Source organism: Rhincodon typus, chromosome 7, assembly GCF_021869965.1.
Source record: "Rhincodon typus isolate 14 chromosome 7, sRhiTyp1.1, whole genome shotgun sequence".
NCBI lineage: Eukaryota > Metazoa > Chordata > Chondrichthyes > Orectolobiformes > Rhincodontidae > Rhincodon > Rhincodon typus.
In genome coordinates, this window is record NC_063338.1 from 43,270,950 (window position 1) to 43,298,212 (window position 27,263).

General features: G+C 40.0%; 1 protein-coding gene across 1 annotated transcript; it reads left to right on the forward strand.

The window, feature by feature from the left end:
• The first annotated feature begins 216 nt into the window (after window positions 1–216).
• On the forward strand, window positions 217–23,978 carry chrna1 (cholinergic receptor, nicotinic, alpha 1 (muscle)). The gene is made up of 9 exons (XM_020528982.2): window positions 217–563; window positions 2,432–2,574; window positions 4,956–5,000; window positions 5,173–5,282; window positions 12,132–12,327; window positions 15,693–15,930; window positions 18,095–18,318; window positions 21,727–21,966; window positions 23,526–23,978. The coding sequence occupies exons 1-9, from the start codon at window positions 506–508 to the stop codon at window positions 23,655–23,657; spliced, it is 1,386 nt and encodes a 461-aa protein (XP_020384571.1). The 5' UTR covers window positions 217–505; the 3' UTR covers window positions 23,658–23,978.
• Window positions 23,979–27,263: the final 3,285 nt, after the last annotated feature.

A 27,263-nucleotide genomic window follows, 5' to 3' on the forward strand; every position in this document is an offset into this window, starting at 1 on the left:
AAATTGATATTTGGTTCATACTTGGGATATAGAGATGTTTATCACAAAAGTGAGGGATAAAACCAACCCACAGCACTGTGCTTTTCTGCCAAATTGTCTAATTAAACTGTACAAAACCATTGTGTCTTAAATCAAACAGCAAGAACTTTGTGGAAGGAATGCAGTGTTTAAAAAGGGAATTAGGAATGAACAATAAATGCTGGCCTCACCAATGATGCCCATATCTCAGTACAATTAAAAAGGCAGAGAAATAAACCGGAACTGGTGGTATGTTTTGACGCCAGTGCCCTGCTATCAGCTGTCACTGAGACAGGTGCCACAAGAGCAGATTCTGGAGGGAACGGACAGTTGTAAACGCAGCACTCCCAGCTCCACTCTTCGGTAAGAAAGGACTGTCAGCGATTACTCAGAAACCTAGAGGAGACAACAAGTCTCCAAATACTGTAAGGTTTTACAAGAGATAGATTGGCTTGAAAGGTGAATAGTCCAACTGGAAAGTCGGAGAATGACTTCGTGTACTGATCCGTGCTTAGCATTGACGATCCTTTTATTGTCCTTCGGAGGTAGGTCTTCCACTCTGCCAAATAATTTTATTCAATTGAAAATTACGCTGTGTTCTCGTTGTTTGATATAAGATGTTGTGGATTTGTACAGTTTAATTAGACAATTTGGCAGAAAAGTGCCATGGTGTGGGCTGGTTTTATTTCTCATATTTAGTGTTAAGCCTCTCTACATCCTAAATATAAACAGAATATCAATTTACTATCTTACAAATTACAAAGTTTATATGAGGTTCTTACTATGATGCAATAAGTATTTCTCCGACTTTTGGTAAATCCGTTTATGAAAGGTTGAATTTCCCGACTGATGTGTCAGAATGTCTGATTTTTGGCCCAGGGTTTGGAATGACGAATGTTTATCTAAGGTCACTTTCTGGAGTGCGGCTGTCGTTCAGGAGTGTTGATGGATCAGTGTTACACCGCGGAAATAGCAGTTCAGTGATGGCACCAGCAATAATCGTGGAATGTGCCAGAGCTGCCTGCTACTCGGGTTTAGAACCTTTTCTTAAAGGAATGGGCTCAATTAGTCAACTCTTCGATTCACTGAAGTAGCCACATATTACCCAAACGTAGAAGAGCCAGCGTGAATTAATACAGGTTGTATAGAAGGTTTATGTATTCCTGTTTATTTAATTACGTTCAAGTCACTTTGTTCCTTATCCTTATTTGTAAACATGGCAGTTAGGATCGATGGTTTAACTTGGGAACTTCTTTGGATTTTGTACTTCAAACTTGGTAAGACCGCTGACAAAAAAGTTAGAATGTTTATTTTCAGCGTGTAATTGTAGTCGCAAATACCTTGGTGGATACGCTGCAGCTGTTTGAGGTTTTTCAAATATCTGACATGTGGGGTAATCTGTCGGTGTAATTCATCCTGCATGTGATGCTAAAAATATTCCAGCAAATGAAAATATACTACTTCTCGAAAAAAAGTTACAGAAAAAGGGTACTACAAAAGGATGTTACAATCATTTCCAGATTTGTTTTGAAAGCATGTGCGATGTTAACACTAAGCTGCAATAATTGCAAATTATTAGTTACCTTTTCAATCTGCTTTCTGCATTTACTTAAAATATAAACATTGTTTTCTATAAGGAAGCACGTTGTTATTAACCTGTATCGAGCAACTTGACAGTTCAGAATTAAATGTAATCAATAGCAGGTTGTTAGTGTTAGAACGCTTTCCGGTGAACGATAAAATCATTTATGCTTGTTTAAAAGACATCTTGTAAATATATTTAAAAGCCACTGTTTGAATAACATAATATTGAAATTATATCACGTTTCTAGACCCCAGTGAGAAATCTCACAGAAACGACATAACTGACTCCACAATTTCCAGATGATCATCGGCTAACGCTGCAGGGGAAAGTGGGGAACATTAGTTAAAGATGTTCAATTTGAATCTCAACTAATAATTGATCTAAATGACTGCAGTCACATATAATCGCCCTGCTAAAAATACTGAACTGTAGAATCTGAGCGGAAATCCATAATCTTCCGACTGCAGATTAGGCACTGAGGTCAATTGAAACTGAAACCCAAGTGCTACTTTGACACGAGAGCGATTGGGAAATATCAAAGCAGGATGCTCACCTACTGCTATACAGTTTAAGAGGACATCAACAAACATAATTGACCAAAAACTAGCGTCTCACTTAATTTGTTTTAAAAAATGGAATGCCGAATGAATAAGATACAGTAACCGGAGAAAATATGGAGAAAGAAAATGGTGCCAGAATAGCGATGTTAAATTTGCAACTTTTATTGGACTTTTTTTTGCTTGAAATGGTGCGGTTTCGAATAGGATTATAGATGTTCCATGATGGTAGAAACTTTACAAAACCTATTTTTATCTCATGTTTTCTCAGGACAGGTGCTGGGTTCTGAATATGAAACGCAGTTGGTGGCTAAGTTATTTCAAAACTATAACAAGGTGATTCGTCCAGTGGAGAGCCACGATCAATTAGTTAACGTCACAGTGGGCTTGCAGCTCATTCAGCTCATCAATGTGGTATGAACCAAACACATTTCTCTGTTTAAGGAAAAATGAGTCTCCATATTTACCAGATTCCCCTTGATCACATTCCACACAAACAATCCTCTTACTTAAGCAGTACTTAATTATTTTACCAGTTTTAAGTAGGTGAAAGGCACAACAAGATAGGAAGCAAAGACAGCAGAATGGATCTGAAACTAAGTTGCAATGATGTCATACACTTTTACAATGACATTGGGTTTCAGAGCTAAAGTTTACAAGCTATGGGATTTGTCTTCAACTGTCAGTGGCTGAAACTATGAAGGACTGAAAGACCTTGAAATTCCATTGGAGGCTCTTGATCTTTTGGCATAACTTAATTGGGTGACCTGTGGAACCACCAGAGATACAGAGTGTAACATTTGTACAACAATATATGTAAATTCTGAGGAAAATCTAGTGATATTTGACTCCAATATCTCTCTTTGAGACTTTTGTATTGGCAGTGCAGTATCAATGTATCAATTGTAATTCTATCATTCTGATGATGCAGTGGGCACCCCTGCTATTACATTGCTAATACGAATTGGACAAACTCTTCTTTAGTAGCGAAAATCGTGCCAGGAACATACCTAACATCATTAAGGATTTAAACTCCATGGAAATATGTCAAAGTTAGGGCACAGTTGGAGGGACAGGAATGGGTTCACCATTGTTACTAGTCCAAGAGGTAAAATTTAGTCCCATCAGCCCTGTATCACCTGAGACCCTGCCTTAGTTGTTACCTATTACTTAATTTACTCAATTTTATTGGAGAAGTATGAACCTAAAACCTGTTAGAGGCAGGGCATGAATGGAAGCATTGGGATAGGATGGGAGCTCACCTGTTGTGAAGAGCAGACTAAGGAACCAGAATGAGAGGTATCTTTCCCATTCTGTGGGACATCATGAGATCAGGGCAGAATATGGTGCCACCTTAGTAGCTGCACATCTCCGCAGTTACAGGTACTTGGAAGTCGCAAACAGCTACAAGCCTCTTCGTCCTTCTCTGTCTCCTTAATCCCAAGGGGTGATGGTCACTTGTTCTTAATTTTAATTCTTAGTTTCCTGTGGATCAGGTACTGCAAATTGGAGTGAATCTGCAAATGGTAAGCAAGAAGAAGATAATTACAAGCAAGAAAGGAGCAGGAGAGATATTGCTTCCTTCTACAGACAGTAAGAGTGATGATGAAGGAAAGGCTGACCACTCATAAATTCTCTGAATCTACATCCCACTTCATGCTGTTTTGCTAAAATTCATTTCAGCACATCCCTTGTGTCACTTGTTTCCTTAATGTCACTCTCCAGTTCAGTCAGGTAAAATGAATTAATGCATGGGAGGATCTGGCACTGGATAGCATGCACAACATGATAGAGCTGGACAGCTGGGCACTGAGGATTTGCCATTTTCTCAGCAGAAGTTGAGATAGAGAGCTGTCTGCTATTTCAGAATTGTAGAATTCAGAACATGATTGTACCCACCTGAAATAAATGATATTTGATCTGCTTTTTTGATTTTCTATAATTAACAGTCTCAAATTCATTGATTCAAATAGTTTCCACATCCTGAATTTGACACCAAATAAAATAATTTTCACATCAATATGAGACTTACCCAGCATTCTTCCACTTACTGGGAGAAATATCAAACAAAGGTGGGCCCACTGCTGTGAAATCCTACTCCAGCTCTGATGATTCAACTTAAACAGCAGGGCAATTCCAATGAGACTCACATTTCCAATAAAATACACAACAGATGGACATTCCAGTCTCAAGGAAGTGCTTCACTAGGTTAACTGGTGCTCTATAGTATCCTTGAGCTCCTGTGTGCCATATGGTTATGCTATGCTGTGATGTCCACAGGTAAGTCATCTATGAACAATGAAGATGGATCCCAGTTGCTTGGTAGGTAGGAGTTCCTGGAGGATATCATCAGGATGGCCACTACTGCAAAACTCTAATGGAGCTGTGAAATGCTCCATTTATACTTTTAATGAAGAAAACTTTTCCCTGATGTTGCTATAAGTGAAGAACATAAACCACAACTTCACTCCTGTTAGGTACCACACATCTTTGCAAACTGATCTCAGAACCTGTATGTAGATGTGATGAAATAGGATGGTATGGTCAAGTGCTACAGAATTGTAACTATAACATTAGGTGCTATGGAAGGAAGTTTATAGTTTAATAAATATTGTGAAAATGTGAACATTTCATGCTTGTAATAAATGTTATTGTATTTACAACATTGTGTGCAGAAGTAATATGTTTCAATTCACTTTTTAATTTTAATGGCTACAGAATGGTACATATGTCTAAAATTGACTTTATCAGCTCTATCCCTAGCCTTGACTGAAGTTCTACTATTGTTCCACTAGGATGAAGTAAATCAAATTGTGGAAACAAATGTGCGCCTGAGACAGGTAACAAAAATTGTTTTTATTTGCACAGATCTGTGATTTAATATTATTAGAACCTTGAATGTTTAACTAGTTTTGTATTCTCTCTAAAATGCAATTTTTTTTTAAAAAAAAGCTGTGTTTAAAAGCTGTAGTGTTCTTTTAAAGTAACATTTATAAAATGCTTCTTCTTTAGCAATGGGTTGATGTGAAGCTTCGATGGAAACCAGATGATTATGGTGGTGTTAAAAAGATCAGATTGCCTGCTTCTGACATTTGGCTCCCAGACATTGTCCTGTACAACAAGTAAGCAAGCAAGTAATAATTTAAAATTTATAGACTTATGTTAGAGACATGGCACCTTCAAAGTTTTGGTTATCTTGATAACCCATTACTAGCCTTTCTTTGACAGTGTGACCAATTTTGATTTCATCTCCTTGGGGACTAGGACCCACCCAATTTGAGGATTCATTGCGATTCCCTTTCACAAAGTTTGAGGGAAAGAAGGTCACACAATGCAGTGAGGGACAGGAAACTGTGGACAAAATAAGAGTGAAAAGAACATAGGACTGTAATGGACAAAGGACAGTGAGGGACAGGAGATTGTAAGGGACATAGAATGAGAAGGACTCAAGCCCATGAGGGAAATGTAACAGTGATATAGGTGGGCTGAGATGGAGGGGGCTGCTAAGTTGAGATAGAGGCATGAGAGGGAAAGGTAAATAGAAGAGATGGGAGGGTATGAGGGATGGATCTGAAAGGCTGAATTTAACCCTTTATTCCCTCTTAGACTAGACAAGACTCAGGTTCCTTTGTTTAAATGTTTATTCATGCATGCACAGGAGATGAACATATCCAAAATTGACAAACTGTTCAAATCTTTATTTAATAAAAGTCTTGTACCATTTTTACAGATAACAAGTTTCTAATTGACTATTCATACAGATAATAATTTCCAGTCAAAAGCTTACACATTTACTCACCCTGTCTCTACCCAATTGTGTTTGCATAGTTCAATGTTGAAATTTAGTACACATTGTATTATCCAATTATATTCAAACTAATACACGTGATCATATTATTCAGTCATATTATTATATGTTTACATCTCTAACTGTTAGTATGTACCTGTGGTTACAGAGAACTTACACTGCTTATTTCCACCCCCCACACCCATCAGGGAATTGTGAGGGATAGTTGAGTGTGAGACAGACAAGAGGGTGTGAGGAGGCACAGGAGGGTGTGAGGGATAAGGGTTTGAGAGGGTCAGGAGGATGTGAGGCACATGGGGATGACAGGGACAGGTGATCAGGACAGTGATGCGTGGGATAAAGTATACAGAAATGAATGACCATTGTAATAATTGAACTCTAATTCAAGCTAAAAGCTATCAGTATTTAAAAGAATTAATGTGGTCCTTAAGAGTTTAAGCTCTTTTTAAATATTTTCCAGTTGAGAAGCTAGAGTTTCCTGACTTTCACCAGTCTTTGGAGCACATCGTAGGAGCACATTTTGCTTCTGTGGTCAGGAACTTGCTGTCAGAACCGTGCTCCTGGGAGACCAAATCATCAGAACTTGTGAATTTTGCAAACACTGACTACTAATTAGATGGCAGGCAAGATAGGCCAAATAATTAGTGGTCACACATGTCAGATGTAGCTGGGACTGTTAGGGTGTGGGCCCTATCTAAATTCACTAAGTTTGGAAACAGGGCATCAGGAGGAGCAGAGGCCTAGCAGCTGGATCCCTCATGTCTCAGTTGCTGACCTTGATGTGCAACTAGAAGTTCTGAGGGAGAGCAGAGAAGTCTTCTTTCCAGACAGGGACAGGAGCAGGTCATCCAGCCAAACCAAACAGATGGGCCTGGAGAAGGCCTTTGCCAGTCAGCTGGAGTGCAGTGCAGTGCGGCAAGAGGTTTAATGATGTTCTTCTCTCTGACTGGGTGAGTGTAACTTGAGACTGTCACGATAAGTGAGGGTGCACAAGACTCCTGAAAATGGGAGGACCTCAACAAGGCTCACAGCCCCAGCACTGTTGAATGCCTGGCAGCATTGACACATGCAGCTTGTTAGAAATGAACTACTGACATTGGTCAAAGAGGCCAAGTATGCTTTATGGTAGGGCCCTGGGTAGTGTTGTCGAACAGGGACCTAAGGGTTCAGGTACAGAGTTCCCTGAAAGTTGCATAACAGGTAGACAGGGTGGTTAAGAAGGTATTTAGCACATTTGCCTTCATTACTCAGACCACTGAATATAGGAGTGGGGACATCATGTTGAGGTTGTACAGGACATTGGTGAGGCCACTTCTGTGTACAGTTCCAGATTGCCCTGCTGTAGAAAGGATATTATTTAATTGGAGAGGGCTCAGAAAAGATTTGCCAGGATGTTGACGGGACAAAAGGGTTTGAATTATAAGGAGAGGCTGGATAGGCTGGGACTTTTATTCACTGGATACTACAGGACTTGATGTTAGTTGTTATGCCTTCAAGCTCCTAACCTGTTCTATCCACCAACCTGTTCTATATGACAACAACATAGTGGATTGTGTTTAAGTATGAACCTTTTCAGTTCCTTACACCTTTAAATAACAGTGTACAGCACCATAGCTCAGATTTGAATGCATGGACGTGGGAGAGTTGTTAACATCATGGAGAGCCATATGGGGCAGTATTTTGAGTGGATAAAGGAGCAGCAATGTGTGTAAAATGCATGCAATGCCCTGTAACATGGATGGATCTGTTGTGCTGGTAGAGTTAATATGCATGGAGTGGATGCCCCAATTGGTGCCCCTCTGTAGCATTCTGGCGAGTACCTTCAATGCATTGAGGCAGTCGTGGAGAAAGATGAGGGAGCTTCCACTAATAGGATGCCATCATTGTCAAAAGCCTCTTTGGTCCTTCTGACTAAAGGGTCATTAAAGCCACAGGGCACTTATTGCCAGTGCAGCAACCTCTGCAGGCGCCCCTACTGGTGCCACCATGATATAGATGTCTGCTACCCACCAGATCCATCTCAGTTGCAAACAGGTACAAACTACCAAACTGACTCCATCTTGTACAAGACAAAGAAGCACCAAGTAGAGGTGGCTGAGACCTGAGACCACGTCAAGCTGAGCACTGAGTGGGACTCTGGGGTTTACTTCAGTTGTAAATAGCCACTTTGTTACTTTCTGACCACTCTATAAATACTGACACATGACTCAGATGAATGAATTTCCATCCTTTATTGTGAAATTCATGAAGAAGTTTGAAGTGGTGAAACAAAGTTCTTTAAAAGGAGGTCAGTGGAACCATTGTATACATCTGCACCACGGTAGTCAGAGTGAATCTTCTTCAGCCTGTATCAATGGAAATGTTCTTTTAGGCTGTTCAAATTGAGTTCTGAATCACATAGCCCTTCTGGGTCAGAAGGGATCGGCTAAAGTTGCCTGGTGAGGTGTTGCCTAATATTGACAGTATCCTGACAAGATCTTTCAGTCCTGCACTTTCCTGCAGGACCTTTCTGCTCTGCAGCTTAATTTTGCTCCTTTATCTTCTCATCAACTTCCTCCTTGTCTTCCTTCAATGAGCTGTATTATTCCATGGCCAAGGCATCTTGAAGGACCACACCTCCTGAGACAGCCATGTAGTGGAGAGTGCATTAGGCCACTACAATATGTGAGACCCTTTGCAGCAGACCACTAATAATTGATTCAGGCACTGGGGCACAACTTCAGAAGCCTAATAGCTTGCTTGATGGTTGTACTTCTGAGCAGGTGGTTTGTGACATTTCTGTGACTTTGTCATTTAAAAGGAGTTATTAGCTACTTCATCAAGGGGTATTCCCTGTCTTCTAGAACCCATCCAGAGGGTTTGGAGGAGAGTAGAATGAAGAGCTGCAACATCTGGGACTGGCTCAGGAGAAAGCTGCTACGGCAGCTGGTCGAATGTTGAGTACTAACATGCAGGAAGTTCTCGTTGTGGTCACAGATTCCTGCATCTTGAGGAAGTGGAAGTCCTTACTGTTGTTGAATCTTATTGGCTACTGACTCACTGGCATGATGACTGTATGGGTACAGTTAATGATGCTGTGTACCCGAAGGACCCAGCAATGGAAACAAACCCCACTCTACTTTATGTCTGTGTGGCTTCATAAGTTTGAAATTGTGTACATCATCAAGTTTCACAAATTGGGCATCAGTAACGTATGAGATTCTGTGATGTGCTGTCACTTGAGAGATGCCAACAAGATCATTGAAAAACACCGGAGATGAAGAAGTTTAAGCCACAATGATTTTCATCATTGCAGGGTCCAGCAAGCAGTTCTGAGAGGTATGAACTCTTCTGCGATGAGGACAAAAATCTGTGATATCAGCCTGGATAGGTGCAGTTTCCCGTGTAAGATTGTCAACACATCATATGCTACAAACATGCCGCCAATTAACTCATTTGCTCTCATATCGCTGCTGCTGAGGATCAAATCATAGAATTTTACGGTAGAGAAGGAGACCATTTGACCCTTGTGTCTATGCCAGTTCCTAAAAGAGCTACCCAGCTAGTCCTACACTTCAGCCCTCATTGTAGCCCTCTTAATTCTTCATTTTCAAATATATTATCCAGTTTTCTTTTGAAACATCCTATGGAATCGACCTCCACCACTCTCCCAGGCAGCACATTCCAAATCCTAACAAGACCCAGGGGAGTGTTGCTGAACAAAAAGACCTAGGGGTGCAGGTGGGCATAAGTTCCTTGAAAGTGGAGTCACAGTTAGACAGGGTGATGAAGAAGGCATTTGGCATACTCACCTTCATTGGTCAGAAAATTGAGTATAAGAGTTGGGACATCATGTTGTGGCTGTACAGAGCATTGATGAGGCCAGTTTTAGAATACTGCTTACAATTCTGATTGCCCTTCTATAGGAAAGATGTTCTTAAACTTGAGAGGGTGCAGAAGAGATTTTCAAGATATTGCCAGGACTGGAGGGTTTGGGTCATAGGGAGAGGGTGAAAAGACTGGGGCTATTTTCCCTGGAGCATCTGAGGCTGAGGGTTGACCTTATAGAGGTTTACAAAATCATGAGGGGCATTGATAGGGTGAATAGTCAAGGTCTTTTTCCTAGGGTGGGGAGCCCAAAACTAGAAGGCATAGGTTTAAGGTGAGAGGGGAAAGATTTAAAAAGGACCTAAGTGGTTTTTCACGCAGAGGGTGGTGCACATATGAAATAAGCTGCCAGAGGAAGTGGTGGAGACTTGTACAATTACAACATTTAAAAGCCATCTGGATGGATACATAAATAGGAAAGGTTTAGAGGGAAAAAGGGCCAAATGCTGGAAAATGGGAGCAGGTCAGCATGGTTGGACTGAAGAGTCTGTTTTCATGCTGTATGGTTGTATGACTCTATGACTCTGAGTAAAGGGGTTTCTCCTGATCTCACTCCTAAGCTCTCTTGTGGTCAATCTTGAAACTATGGCCCCTAGTTATTGACTTACCAACTAGTGGAGACAGAATATCCTTCTTTACTCTGTTAAAATTGTTCATAATTTTGAACACCTCAGTAAGATCACCTCTTAATCTTCTGTGCTCCAAGAAGAATAAGCTGAATCTCTCTCATCTTTCCTTGTATCAGGAATCCTTCTTTCTTCGTATCATTCTAGTAAATCTCCTTTGAAGTTTCTCCAGGGCTTTAACATTCCTCCTTAAATAAGGTGCCAAACACAATACTCCAAGTGTGGTTTGACCAATGGTTTGTAGAGGTATAGCATCAATTCCATGCTTTTACACCTTATGCCTCTATTAATAAACCCAGGGATCCTATAAATCTACTTAGCAACTGTTTCAATTTGCCTGGCAACCTTCAAAGAATCATGCACATGAACTCCGATGTCCCTCTGTTCCTATACTCCCCTCAAAGTTATGCAATTGAGCCTGTATTGTCTCTTCATGTTTCTTCTACCAAAATACATAAGCTCACATTTCTCTGCATTGAATTTCATCTGCCAGGCGTCTGCCCATTTGACCAAAGTCCCACTGAAGTTGCTCATCATCATCTTCACAATTCACTAGTCTCCTAGCTTTGTATCATCTGCACATTTAGAGATATAGAGATCCCAACAATGAACCCTGGGGAGCATCACTTTCAACTCATCTCCAATCTGAGAAATTCACATCTTTTAGCCAACTTCTAATCCATGCTGCCAAAGACCCATTAATCCCAAACATTTGTAATTTGCTAACTAACCTGCCATGTGGCACCAGATCGAATGCTTTTGAAAGTCCAAATATGCAACATCCACAGCACTACCCTCATCCACTGCCTGTGTCACCTTGTCAAAGAACTCAATTAAATTTGTCAGACATGACCTGCCCTTATTAAAGTCATGTTAATTGTTAGGTATTAACTTATTTTTCTCGAAGTAATTATTTATCTTATCCCGTATTATGGCCTCCATCAGTTTAGCCACTATTGATGTCAAGCTGACGGGTCTGTAGTTTCCTGGGTTATCCTTTGTCCCTTTCTTAAACAACAGGATGTTGATGCAGATCGAGGACCGTAATTCCAACATCAGTTGTTGCTATTGCTTTGCTCAACTGAACTCATCATAGTTGCTTGTGCTCAGCTCTCCCTCTAATGGCCCCATAATCCCTGGAGGGTTGCAACCCCCTCCATTGCCTGGCACATATAGACCATTCTGATACATTGACACACCCAACAGGACCTGCATATCACTGGCAGAAATGTTCCTTTCAGACATGGTTCCTCATATGGGCCAAATTTGTTGCCACTTTTTAGTACTTGAACAAAAAGTATCCCGAGCAAAATCACCAGCAGCAGGAACTTTGATGTGCAATCAGCAGGCCAGCTGTTCATATTAATTTTTACACCTGCCTGCTTCTGTACTTGCCCCATTGGGACCTAAATCTCCAATCCACCTTAATAACCTATCTTAGAGATTCTTGCAAAGTCAGAATTAGCTCACGTGGTAATTTATGTTCTTTGTGTTTGTTGTTGAATCATAGTAGGATTGTTTTGGAATTTAGCTAAGAATGAAATCATCTTTCAACACATCTAAGACTCTCTAAAGAAGCTGTTAACATGGATTGTAATGTTAATCTAAATGTTGCTTTTTACTAAAAACATGACACTTCTCAGTAATAATTGTATTTTGTTTTTCCACAGTGCAGATGGTGAATTTGCCATTGTTCATATGACGAAGGTGCTTTTGGAATATACAGGAAAAATAATCTGGAATCCTCCAGCAATTTTTAAAAGTTATTGTGAAATCATTGTAACACATTTCCCATTTGACCAGCAAAATTGCAGCATTAAACTGGGAATCTGGACATATGATGGAACGAGAGTTGCCATATTTCCGGTATGTTTAAATCTTCACCTAAAATGTTTTCTTTTACAGTTATATTTTGAAAAAGCAAAACATCTTCTTTACACACTGAACTTAATTTCTCATGGAGATTTTGAATTACAATCTTTTAAATGTACTGAATCATCCCGAGGTTCAAATTGGTTTGTCCAAGCAACCATCCTTTAGGCATTAACCTGTATAATCAATACATTCCACCATCCACCCTATATTATAAAGATGCCCAGCAGAAGTTGTTGGATAATTGTCTAGGCACAGTGAATATAGAGTATGTATAGAATACAGAAAACTTGCCTAGTTTTCTGTATTCTATACATACTCTACACTCACTGTGCCTAGACAATCTGACAAGGAAAAATGAATTCCCCTAATAGAAAATGCTAGATTTTTCCATCCATGGACAAAAAACTTGCCTAGTTTTCTGTCTATGTATGGAAAAATCTAGCACTTTCTGTTAGGGGAATTCATTATTCCACGTGAGATTTTCCCGTTATAACTCTACCCAAATAATCTAGTAGCTTTGGGCACAAGAATAGGAAAGCCTGCCATATATTACCATAATATATATTTAACACAGTCATAGCTTCCACAACAAGAAGAGCATGAAGAAAGAGTTTAGATTTAAGTACTCTACACAGTGGATGGTGAATGGATGTAAAAATTGCCAAGAGAGACATGAGTGCTGATCATACTGGGAAATTCAGGAGAGGACTGCAGAAATATCTGGAAGAAATTTGATAGAGTGTGGGGGTATCATGAATTCTTTTAATCCCTACACACTAGATTAGATATATAAACAGCACTGACTATATCCGTCTTTCGATTCATATTATCTATGTACTTAATCAACCATGAGAGAGACAGTACGGGAAAACCACCAAACACTTTTTTATTTTAAAGTATACTTTAAATATTTTAGACACAACTTCTGAATCATAAATTTGGATTTAAAAATATAACATTTATAATTCATCAGGGCAAATGTTTTTCTTCTACGGTTTTGGGGCACTCTCAAATCCCAGGCACAAAGGGAAGGAAAATCTTTTATTCATTCTTAAGATGAGGGAATCGCTGACTAGGCCAGCATTTATTCTTTCCCCAGACGGCAATTTAGAGTCAACTGCATTATTGTTGTTCTGGAGTCACATGTATCCAGACTAGGTAAGGATGGCAGATTTCCCTCCCTACAGGATATTAGTGAACTAGATGGGTTTTTGCAATAATTGACAATGGCTACATGGTAAACATTAGGCTAGCTTTTTATATTCCAGATATTTATTGAATTTAAATTTCACCATCTGCCATGGTGTGATTCGAACATGTGCCCCCAGAAAATTATCCCAGGCCTCTGAAACAAATGTCGAAAATGCTGGAGAAACTCAGCAGGTCTGGCAGCATCGGTGTAGAGAGACACAGTTAACATTTTGAGACCTGTGTGACTTACTGGAGAGTTGTTTGTGGGTGTGCATTTGGAGGTGGGAGCAGGAGCTGCAGTAGATAACTGGCTCTCCTGCTGAACTTTGTGCTTCAGTGCAAGAAGTTTGTTCATTTTAAAGAGTGTCCAAAAGAAATGTTTGGTATTTCTAGCACTCAGCCCCACTCCAGGAAGCCAACAAATACGTATAGGCCCAAAAATTGTATTCCCTTTCTTCATGGCTACATCCACACCCATTCATCTGGATTCAACCAGAAGGCTTCAAGGATACTGGTTAATAGATAATTACTGGTGTTACAAGCCGGTAAGACAGATGTATTCTCACTCTGCTTGCAGTTAAAAGAAAATTGGGTTTAGTTTCGGGGGTTGGAATAAACCCGAGTACAAAAGTTGATTCTTCTCCAGATCTGTAATGGTTTCAATGAAAATAATTGATTGGGAAAATTTCACAACTTCAATTATGTTGTGCAACTTCAAGTAGTGGAAAATATTGACTGTAATATAGTGCTGTGATTGAGATGTTTGTCAATTGATATTGTCATAATGCTGATTTAATGTCAGGCAAAGAACAGTTTCAAACTAAGCTTCTCTTTTATAGTTTCTCTCTGCCCAGTAGATGAATATCCATTTATACAGGCTGGTTGCAAATATATGAACCAAGGGATGAATATTTAACTGGTTTCTGGTATGGAGTGTGATCTGGAGAAATCTGAATCTGTGAAAACCAGAGGTTAAATTTTTGCCTTCTGTCACAAGAATTTACAAAGCCCATGCAGGACCCCTAGTGGTAACAAACTGAATTGTACTATAACATTAGAAACTTTGAATTTCATTTCTGCCATTCCTCCCAGCACCACCAACACTCTTGCCCTCATTTATTTGTGAGAAATAATTAAGGAAAAAAATGTGTCTTGTTTTGACAACACCAGTAGGTCAATGATATTTTCCCATGATTCAAAGGTGAAGCCTTCATGGAAGGACGATTATATAAACTCCAAGAATATTATAAATAATGCAAAAGATTGGATTCAGGTCAGAATTAGCAATAAAGCATTTGGGTAAAATTAACTGTCATTTGATACTTGCATGCTGTACTCTGCTTAATGCAAATTGAAACTTCAATAAAATTATGTCATCCATAGTAAAGAGCTTGAGTAATAGACCAGATCAGAGAAAGAAATTTACCTCAAATAACAACTTTATGCAATTTCCATGCAAGTTTGAAGTAAGAAACTTGTATGTTTATAGATCTTTTGAGCACTTTGAAACATGAAAATTAGCAAGTATTTAACAACAATTATAGACTTCAACTTGTTTGATGTAGCACAAGCATGTGAAAATGACTGGCAGGTCATCTGACACTAAAGCCTTTCCCATGGAGTAGTCAGAGATGGTAAGAACTGCCGAAACTGGTAATGGTGTTTTTAGCCTCAAGATCAGACAACCTCCCTAACCAGTAACAATATTGTCTCTCAGGAGAGCAGCTAAAAGCCCCCCAAGGTCAAATGAAAGAAAAATATAGAAATTTCTATGGTATTTTATCAGAGGCTTTTTGGTGATCCAAGTATACAATACCTGTTGAGATCCCCACATCGACCCACCTATTAATTTGCCAGAATAAGTGTTTAATATGAAGCACCTCCCGTTCCAGAAGTTCAATGTATCTGAATACTCCTTTTTATCCAGAAGGATATCACTTAGGATTCCATCGAGCACTTTATCTACAAATGATGTCAGACTAATGGACCTTCAATTCCTTGAGTCTGACTTAATCACCATTTTTGTAAATCAGAACTGCATAAACAAGGGAAAAATTATTTGTTAAAAGTATGGACAAAGAACTTTAAAAGTCTAATTTCTTACATATAAATTCAATTCTTGGTTTAGTGTAATAGATAATTACAATGCTATGGTTCTCATTCAGGAAAGTGATCGACCAGATTTGAGTGATTTCATGGAGAGTGGAGAGTGGGTAATGAAAGATTATCGTGGATGGAAACACTGGGTGTATTATACCTGCTGTCCAACTACTCCTTACCTGGATATCACCTATCACTTTATCATGCAGCGCCTACCACTTTATTTTGTTGTGAATGTCATCATTCCTTGTCTGCTCTTTTCCTTTTTAACTGGATTAGTATTTTACTTGCCAACTGATTCAGGTATGAAAAGAATTTAAATTTGTTTTGCAATTTGTCATTGCGGGAAGAAATTCATTCAGTTCTGTGAGAAATTTAAAATATGGAAGTAAACTAAAATCAGAGATTGTTCTGCCTATACCATTTTGTAGAATTGTAATGTCTACATACTTGCATTCTTTCTCCATGCCTTCTCTAACTTTTTCTCCTCAGCCAGGTTGGTTTCTCTAGTTTTCAAATCATTTTTTGAGATTTGTTCACGGGATGTGAGCGTCGCTGGCTAGGCTATTATTTATCATTTAATTTCCTTGAAGAGGGTGATGGTAAGCTGCCCTCTTAAGCCACTGCAGTCCCATGGGGTCTGTCTCTTAAACTCTTCCATCAATAGTTATGAAGCTTTAGATTTACTTTAGTAGTCCCCACATACACACACATATATATGTGATACTTCACTTCATATTCATTCAAAAATCCTAATTCAATACTTACGGCCTCCTGTATATTCACTCATATTCTTTTGTTTAACTATTACATTAGTCAATATCCTTCATTTATTGTACAATTATTTGCTTTATTGGTCTCATGGTACTTTGCATTCACCTCATATGTATTCCATCTTCATCTATTTTGCATTCACTCAGACATGTTCTCTATCTGTCCAGCTTATACTCATTCACACTCAATGCATTTTGTAATAATTTCTAAGACTCATTTATCACACACATTCTTTTGTACTTTGCTGTGACAGAATGCAACCTTACTATCACATTAACAATCAACAGTTAACAACTTACTATGTCGGTCACAGTGGTGGTGATTGGAGTGGGGACTCCTGTCTGCAATAGGCCCAGAGCAGGTCACTGAGATGGTTGCAGCAGCAGAGCTGGGGTCTCCCAGGGCATCGCTGTCATCATTGCTGTATCCAGAGCAGGGACTCCTTTACGAAACCTTGCGGAACCCTTGGAGCTAAGCTTTAGACCCAACTTGAACAGAAGATGAACTTTATTTAAGTCATTTCTTTTTATACTTTTTGTAACTCAAAATGGTGCCAGATTGTGACAGCGAAACACTTTTCACTGTATCTTCCTAGATATATGTGGCAATAGAATCATTCATTCATAAAATAATTTATTCATTCATGTTTTCCAATTATTAAATACTTAATACTGAAAACCAGAATAATACAAATGCTAAAAATCTAAAAACTGAAAAAATCTAAAAACTAAAAACCTTTTATCACAATTTTCTGTTTATGTTCAATAATTGCTGGCAGATTGCAGCTTAATATTTAAGACATTAGTTCAATCTGTCCACTGTCAGAGACAATAGCAGGATAGCTTACATGAAAATACCCTTTAGTCGTCAACGCTGTTATTACGAAATGTTTATGTGCCCGCTGAAACTTTGCATAATCATTGGTTTGAAGTACTCAGGTAATGCTTCTTGTGAGTGAAACAGATTTTAACATCCAGCAGAAATAAAACTCAATCAAAGAGGCTACTTCTGAACAGGGATGGGGGGGAAGCAGGAATAAACTTCTGCCTTTTAGAAATACGAATAAATATTATGCTACTCATTCAGAGATGATATTTTCCGTTTTTAGACCAGGGCTTAATTTTCATGCTCCTTCATTTCCAAGCTGTGAGCACGACACCAGCAGCCTGCTGGAACCTGCAAGTTTTGGGAAGGTGGCTAATCAGCAGTTGGAAACCTGGGGCTGTTGCAAATTTTGAAGAGGTTAATCATGGACCAGTGAGCTATTTCTCCTGCCTCCACAAAAATTTGCCGCACCAAAAGTTATAATTGAAGGACCCTTAGTTAAACTATTCATTGGCTATTAAAAATGGGAGGAGGGAGGACACATGAAATTTACGAATTATATCCTACACCAATTTGAACAACTATTTGGATGTGTAAGCAGCACTATGCGCACAACAGGCAAGTGCACTACTTGACCATTTACAGGTTCACCTGAAGTTTCTGTAAACAGTTATTGGGCATCAATGTGTTTCCTCACATTCGCCCTAATTTCCAACTGTTTGCTGTCTGTTTCTCAGCTGACAATAGGGCTTCCGACAGTTCAAAATTGTTTCTGATTTCATCTGGTAAATAAATGCATAATGATAAAGGTTCTCCTTATTAGTAGTTCATATATTTTTTGCAGCACTGACTTCTCATTTCTGTGCAGGTGAGAAGATGACTTTGAGTATTTCAGTTTTGCTGTCTCTGACAGTGTTCCTTCTGGTTATCGTTGAGCTAATCCCTTCAACTTCCAGTGCTGTGCCTTTAATTGGCAAATACATGCTCTTCACAATGATTTTTGTCATCAGTTCAATCATTATTACTGTCATCGTAATTAATACTCATCATCGCTCTCCAAGTACACATACAATGCCACAATGGGTTCGCAAGGTGAGATATCATCTGTTTTATTACTATTTGAGAAAAAAGTCAAGAGATCAAAAGCAACTTTCAAGGATGTCAGAAGACCAGATCAAATTCTGATCATTATGTAGAATTTCTCAACAGGAACAGGAATATCCTATTCATACAAATTGGAACTTCACCGATAGCCAGTCAACCAAATAAATAGCAGATGCAGAAAGATTTTGCAGCAACTTTACAACAGGATTAAGGTCCATTTGGTTTCAATCATGAACATTTCAACATTGAAGTCCAGTTCTGTGATCCTGGCCAACTCTGAGGCAGTGAGACTGACCTCACTGTTTCTGTCTATGTTTCCACCAAAGATCAGGGGAATGAGGCTTTTATATCAGTCAAATACTTGTATTAACAATGGTGTGTTGGAGAAATGGAGCAAATGCTTCTTTCATTTGATGCTTATATCCCTGATAGTATCCTGTATCTAACACCTTGGTAGGTTTAAACACTTGTAACTTCAACTTTCAGACTGGAATAGCAGATAGCTTCTTTAGACAAGCTGCCTGGCTTTGTGTCTGTGCTATACAGCAAGGCAAGACAAAAATACTGTGGGCCTTTTAAGTTCTGAATTGAAGACAAAGTGCAAAAAAGCAAGGTAAGACAGAGATCTTCTGAGCGCACAGGTAGGTATAAAATGAGTGAAGATTAATACAGCCAACAAGGAGCCTTGAGATGTACCCTTGTCCAATTCATGAGATGGGTGCCTGTCCAGTGTGCAAAGTGCTGATGCACTTCAAAATGAAGCATTGAAGTGCAAAGCTGTAATTTGAGTTGGAGATGTTCCACAAGGATATAAAGAGGTTGGTACATGTTCCAACCTCTGTGTATAGGAGGTGCAAGGGCAAAAATGTCCAAGATATAGGCTCAAGGAGCAAGCAGCGAACTGGATTCGCAGGTGATAGTAGGAACTGCAGATGCTGGAGAATCCGAGACAACAAGGTGCAGGGCTGGATGAACACAGCAGGCCAAGCAGCATCATAGGAGCAGAGAGGCTGACGTTTCGGGCCTAGACCCTTCATCAGAAAAGGGGGAGGGGAAGGGGGTTTTGAAATAAATAGGGAGAGAGTGGGAGGTGGATAGAAGAGGGATAGAGGAGAGGATAGGTGGAGAGGAAACAAACAGGTCGAAGAGGCGGGGATGGAGCCAGGAAAGGTGAGTGTAGGTAGGGGGTTAGGAAGGGGATAGGTCAGTCCAGGGAGGACGGACAGGTCAAGGGGGCGGGATGAGGTTGGTCAGTAGGAGATGGAGGTGCGGCTTGAGGTGGGAGGAGGGGATAGGTGGGAGGAAGAACAGGTTAGGGAGGCAGGGACGAGCTGGACTGGTTTTGGGATGCGGTGGGGGGAGGGGAGATTTTGAAACTTGTGAAATCCACATTGATACCATTGGGCTGCAGGGTTCCCAAGCGGAATATGAGTTGCTGTTCCTGCAACCTTCGGGTGGCATCGTTGTGGCACTGCAGGAGGCCCAGGATGGACATGTCATCTGAGGAATTGGAGGGGGAGTTGAAATGGTTCGCGACTGGGAGGTGCAGTTGTTTGTTGCGAACCGAGCGTAGGTGTTCTGCAAAGCGGTCCCCGAGTCTCCGCTTGGTTTCCCCGATGTAGAGGAAGCCACACCGGGTACAGCGGATGCAGTATACCACATTGGCAGATGTGCAGGTGAACATCTGCTTGATGTGGAAAGTCTTCTTGGGGCCTGGGATGGGGGTGAGGGAGGAGGTATGGGGGCAGGTGTAGCACTTCCTGCGGTTGCAGGGAAAAGTGCCGGGTGTGGTGGAGCTGGAGGGGAGTGTGGAGCGGACAAGGGAGTCACGGAGAGAGTTGTCCCTCCGGAAAGCAGATAAGGGTGGGGAGGGAAAGATGTCTTTGGTGGTGGGGTCGGATTGCAGATGGCGGAAGTGTCGGAGGATGATGCGTTGGATCCGGAGGTTGGTGGGGTGGTACGTGAGGACGAGGGGGATTCTTTTTTGGTTTTTATTGCGTGGACGGGGTGTGAGGGATGAGGTGCGGGAGATGTGGGAGACACGGTTGAGGGCGTTCTCGACCACCGAGGAGGGGAAGTTACGGTCCTTGAAAAACGAGGACAACTGAGATGTACGGGAGTGGAATGCCTCATCCTGGGAGCAGATGCGGCGGAGGCGAAGGAATTGGGAATAGGGGATAGCATTTTTGCAGGAAGGTGGGTGGGAGGAGGAGTATTCTAGGTAGCTGTGGGAGTCGGTGGGCTTGAAATGAATATCGGTTTCTAGGTGGTTGCCCGATATGGAGACAGAGAGGTCCAGGAAGGGGAGAGAGGTGTTAGAGATGGTCCAGGTAAACTTAAGGTTGGGGTGGAAGGTGTTAGTGAAGTGTACTTACTCTGACTTTCATGTTGTGAGTTGTCGCCAGCAATGTGGGAAGATAGAAATATGCATTTCAGTGAGATGACAGTATGAATTAATAATACATGCAAATAGACTTCTCACCACTTGATAGCAAGATTCTTGTCTTGCTGTTCAAAACTAAGTTGTGAAGTCAGACTTTTCAGTCTTGACGTGAGAATCACATTTCTGCCAATGTCATCGTATTTTCTGTCACTTGACATTGCCCACATCTGTTTCCACTCACAGTCTTTGGTGAGTCTCATTTTTCTCCAGTTATTTCTCATGTCACAATTTCTAACATTTGTTACCAATTCAATTGCCTTTCCTGGACACGGATTTAAACTGAATCAGATTGTTCGTAACTTCCAAAGTCTGCTGCTCTATTTCTGTTGAGCTTACAGCTCTATATCCTGTCTGTCATGATGACCATCCATATGTACGTCCAAACCACTGTTTCAGTTTTATTGGATGCAAGGTGCGATTTAAATACAAGATGTTGTTGGCCATACTCACTGGCATTTGTTGCTGGTCCTCCAAGTTTAAAATTCTCGTATCATGTTTAAATTCCTTTCTATTACTATCAGTCCTTTCCTTTGAAACACCCACTGCCTACACCTTCCCCCAAATCCATCATTCCTCTTCATGCTAATATTTGTGTATTTCTACTTCCTTCACCCTCTGGCCATGCTTCCAGTCACCTAGGTCCCATGTTCTGAAATTGTGTGTTTACACCCTTCACCTCTGCGTCTTCCTCTCCTCCCTAGAAACTCTTCTTAAACCTTACTTCATCAACTGATCTTTAGGTCTTTCCTGCTAATACATTCTTTAATGGCTTGCTATCCATTTTCTTTATCAGATAACCCAGTCTTTCATAGATTTTCTGGCTTTTAGAGGTTATTTGTAGCTGTTATCGTAAAATTAGATGAAATATTGTGAAGTTCCAAATGCTGATTTCATTAATTATCAAGATATGTATTTTCTGGCATGCCACTTTTTTATTTGTAACTGTTTTGCAGGTGTTTATTGACACCATACCCAATATAATGTTTTTTTCAACAATGAAACGAGTAAAAAAGGAAAAACAAGAGAAAAGCATATTCCCCGAGGACATTGATATCTCTGACATTTCTGGAAAACAAGCAGCAGGAAACATTACTTTCCAAACTCCTTTAACAAAAAACCCAGATGTCAAAAGTGCCATTGAGGGAATCAAATATATTGCAGAGCACATGAAATCTGATCAGGAATCAAACAATGTGAGCATTTTATATACTTTATTTCCATTTTAGTTTATATTAATAAATAATTGAATAACCCTTTTCCAGTTCTAAGATTTTGTAATATACCAAAAATAATTCTGAATTTTGCCCTAATTAGATTTCCACATTGTATTGGCACTGACATGACTAATGCAAGTCACAAATGAAATCCTGTGAGGCAGTGACAATGGTGCAGTGTATCTCCTGTTTTTTTCATGATCTGTCTGCAATCTATTGACATCATCATCCACATGGAATGCTTCTTCTTCATTGTCCAACTGCCAATACCTTATTTTATTGTAATCTTCCAATCACAGCCATAGAGTTTCCCCTGATAGATTTCTTTGTGTTCAATGATGACCTCTGGAGTTTCCCAGTGATCTGTTCTTAGACCCATTCTATTTCTCATTTACATGCTGCTCCTTGATGACACCAGTGAAAACATCATGCCAGGTTCCACATGCATCCCGAAAGCACCCCGAACTCTACCTCACCTCGACGCTGTCACCTCTTTTAACTCCTCCACTACATCTAATCTGTCAGGCTGCCTGTATGAATTCAAATACTGCATGAGCACAAATTTCCTACAATTAATAAGTGGAAAAAAACAAAGTAATATAATGGCCCACAGCTACACATCACCATTATATACGTACCTCTTGCATCCCTTTGTCTGACCACAGTTTCAGAATAAACCTGAATGTCCACAACCTCAACATCTATTTGATCCTAAGCTGAATTTCACCCCCTACACCCTCTTCATTACTGACTCCACCAAGTTCACTTCTAGAATATTGCCTCTCTCTCTGCTTCAGCCATCTGCTGCTGTAACCTTCATCTCCACATTTGCTTTCTCCAAACTCAATTATTCTAATCCTCTCATGGCCAACCGCCCATCTTCCATAAACTTCAGTTCCTCCAAAATTATATTAAGTTGCACAAAGTACTATGTATTCATCATGCCTGCGCTCATTAAACTTCATTGATTCCCAATCCCCAAGGAGTTGGGTTTAAAAATTCCCATCTTTATATTCAAATCCCTCCATGATGTCACTGCTCCCTGTCTCTGTGATTTCGTGCAGCACTGCAGCATTGCAAGAAATCTGTGCTCCCTAATTTTGGTTTGTTGTACATCCCAGCTTTCTTGACCCCAGCTTGCCATGCCCTAGACCAGTGTAAACCTTAAGCACTGAAATTCTGTCCCTAAAACCTGTCCTAATGTCTCCTCCCCTGGATCAGTGCTTTATTTTTCTGCTAATACTCCTGTGAAAGGCTTTGACATGTCTAACACGGTCAAAGCATAAATGCATGTCATTGCTGTTTATATCCCTTACCTGATCAACACAGTAATTCTAAAGAAATGAAATGAAAATAAAATCTAATGATAAAATCAACTAAAATGCTTTTTTTTATTTTGTTCAATGGAATTCAAAATTTCCATCTTGTGCTAAGAGCACTGGAAATTTGGCAAAGAAATTAGCTCTTGAAGATCTTACTACAGCTGCAGATGAATAATAGTAACAACAATACTTATTTACCTTTAATTTCAATACTAGGCTGCAGACGAATGGAAGTATGTTGCAATGGTGATTGATCACATTCTGCTGGCTGTCTTCATGGTGGTTTGTATTATCGGTACTCTTAGTGTCTTTGCTGGTCGTCTTATTGAACTCAATCAGGAGGGCTGAATCTTCATAATATACAGTCAATATGTTACTGATAAAGGGAATGGTTGTTGTTCTATAGAAAAGATGATTAGTTCTAATGTTGTAATTGTAGTCTGTCGTTCAAGATACATAGTTTACATTGTATTACATGTAAGGAATTTAAACCATATTAGTAAAAAAAGTTAGTTCAAGAGCAGCTGAAAAATGAAAACAACAAATTATAGATAAACAAAATATGTAAAGAATTAGATTTGAAGTCATTTGTAATTTGATAGAGAAACACAATTATGAGGAACATTGAACATTATAGACTGAGATTATGTCAAGCATGTGTTTATTATCTAATAGATCGTGTAACTTAATGATTGGTAACATTGTTCTACTGTATAATTTTATGTTTTCTTTACAAAGTTATTAATAAATACTTACTGGATTCAAAGAACATTTTGTATTTATGGTTCAATTTATTGTAGATCTAGTTGAATAATTGAAGATCAATTTCATTTTGTCAGACTGATTGTAAAAAGGAATTGAAAATATATTTTTAAAAGGTCATTAAGTGCATGACCCTACCAGAGTATTATCTTAATATCTCCCCAGAAATCTTAACAACCATAACCCTAATTTACTAAAACTTCCATTGATGTTGTCAGATTTTGTTATGAACCGGAATAGTTACCCAAATGTACATGTAAATAAGGTTTTTTTTGGAAAAAGGATTGAGTAAAGCACTATTACAGACTATTCCTCTTTTAGCGACTACAAAAAGAATTAGGTAGATGTTTAAAAAGTGCACGGGGAGAAATTTTAACACAAACTAAACAGGATCAGGTCCACTTTCACTTTAATGACACACCCAATTTTACTTGTCATTTGAATGGGTAGGCCTGATCCTGGGTGGGATATGTCTCAGTTTGAACTGGACTGATTGATATCTATTTAATATCCAGTAAGTTCAATCTATCATAACTTTGATGACATCCAGAAATTTGTTTTACATTTTTCAAGGGAAAACTCCTAACAACTAAAATCCTGGAGTTCAGGCTTCGCTGTTGAAAGAGACTTGGGTTAAATTTAAAAACCGAAAGAACTGCTGATGCTGTAAATCAGGAACAAAAACAGAAGTTGCTGGAAAAGCTCAGCAGGTCTGGCTGCATCTGTGAAGAAAAAATCAGAGTTAATGTTTCAGGTCCAGTGACTGTTCCTCAGACGCGAAACGTTAACTGTAATCTTTTCTTCACAGATGCTGTCAGACCTGCTGAGCTTTTCCAGCAACTTCTGTTTTTGTTTTTGGGTCAAATTTAAATCTCCAAAGCTGGGCAGCTGTTGGTGCAAGTGGACGGTTAAGAAAGCAAAACCATTTTTTAATTGCAAAAATGTACTGTATTCATAAAATATCTTTATCTACTTTCAGAGGTACTAAAGTAGTTCAGTACAGTCTTTGCATATCAAGAAAAACCAGCACTGGAATTCGACATTCCCTGCAGTTGCAAAACCAAAAAGCATTTCTTATTCAATCAGGACACTCTTTACATACATTAAGGGTCTGATAACTGAATGGACCCCCATTGTACTTTGGCAGAAAGACCTTAGACGGTGATCTTTCCCCAGTGTACCTTGGCAGCAGCTGCCCCAAGCTTTAGTGTGTTCCTCAGCACATAGTCCTGGACCTTGGAATATGCCTGTTTGCAATACTTGATCAAGGTCAACACTTTACATTGGAAGACCAACAAGTTTTTGGGCAGACCAAGGAGGGTCTTTCATCGAGTTGATGGGCCTCCAGGGGCAGCCGGAGTCTTGGTATGCGTCCCAGAGTACAGACCGTAGACCATTGAATCCTGTGTTATGGAGCTGCTCGGAACGTACCTCGACAAAAATCATCGCATCTCTCTCCAGACTTTCTTTGCAAAGATACATTCCATTCCAGAAGGGGACGTGTGACAGGCCCTTTGCCAGCACATCCGCTTTGAGGGCATGTCAGGACTCCAACAGGAACCCACTAAGTTCCACATTTACCATGTGTATGCTTGTTAGTGCACAGAAAGCCCCTTTGAGATAGATGAGCCTGTGATTAACGTATGTTAAATGGTAATTAACTGCAGCTTTAACCTTGAATCCTGGCTTTGATTGCCAGTACATGGCCCAAATTGTCTGAAATTCACTAGGCTTTAAAAGACAGGGATTGATGGGGTGGAGAAATAAATGAATGAATGATTTTGCTGTCGTGTGTATTCTACAGTGAGAAAAACAGTAAAATACAGTGAAAAGCTTTTCCACTGTTGCCATGATCTGGCACCATTTTGAATAGATTAAGAATAAGAAAAAAAAAAGATATAATTTAAAGAGAGCCTGTCAGTCCTGAGGCAGCTCAACATCAATGATGCCCGTGCTGCCATGCCTACTTCACTACCTTGCTGCCATCTACACTGGACCCAACCAATGTTGAAGTTGCCACTCTTCAGGCACCATCTTTCACAGCTGATTGTCTTCCACCACCACCTCACTGCCACCTGCACCGGACCCACCAACGTCACAGTTGCATCTCTCACCACTAGACTATTGGGAAGTCTGAGATTGTTATAAATACTGCAAAATGACAGGTCCTTCTCAGCCTAGAATAAGACAGAATGTGTCTTGAGAGCTTAGGCTTAAAATGTACAAAGAAGACAGAGGTCTCTTTTCATACGATGATTATGGGCAAAATGTGAATGACATGGGTTATGACAAAATTTGTGACAGATTGGATGAGAAGTTCAATGGGGCCCATCTTGACATTGGGAGCATTTTGTTCCAGCCTTTATGCTTTTGACAAGCAGTGCAGCAAGTTTCAAGCTAAGCAGTGGTGAGTTTCCAAAGGAAGGGGGAGTATTGCTTAATATATATCTTGTTAATAGCCCAACATGATTCATTATTATTCAACATCCTACATTACCAAAGGTACCAAACAAGCTGGACATTGAGAAATCTTGATTTACAAGTCATGGTGGGTAACTGACAAATTCAGCTTGCTACTTGCTCCAAAGCCCTCCATGTTGGACACCAGGCACCAACATCTCCGGGCAGGCTTCATGGACACCAGCCAAGCCACCCGACCTCCACAGACACTAGCATCCACTATGTGGCAGGCTCTAAGAACTTTCATGGCACATCTCCAATCCACTTACAGCACTTCTTGTACTTCAGTGCTGCATCAGCAACTATAATTGTAATACTGCAGCAAGGACACTGTGCTCTCAAGAACATGCACCCAGCTCATGGACTGGATCAGGCTGTATCAGTGGATTCTTTGCTTGCTGTCATGGTGCACACTCACTGTGAGCCTACCTGGATGATCACAGCATCCCTTCCTCAATGTTTTGCACTATGTTCCCTCAACTAGAGATACCACGCTCATCTCACTTCTGCCTTGCCTTGGTGTTTAGTCCAGACAGATAGGTAGAAAGATTTTCATGGTTAGCAGCAGGCCTAAATCAAGTAAAGGGAGATAGCTTTTGATTAGGAACACTAGGATAGTAAGTCAAGGACAGGCGCTGATACCAGTCCATTGGTTTGGACGCAATCAGTCAACCTCTGAGAATGGTCAGTCAGGATGCTGTGAAAAGGTGAATATCTGTCAGCCCACCACCA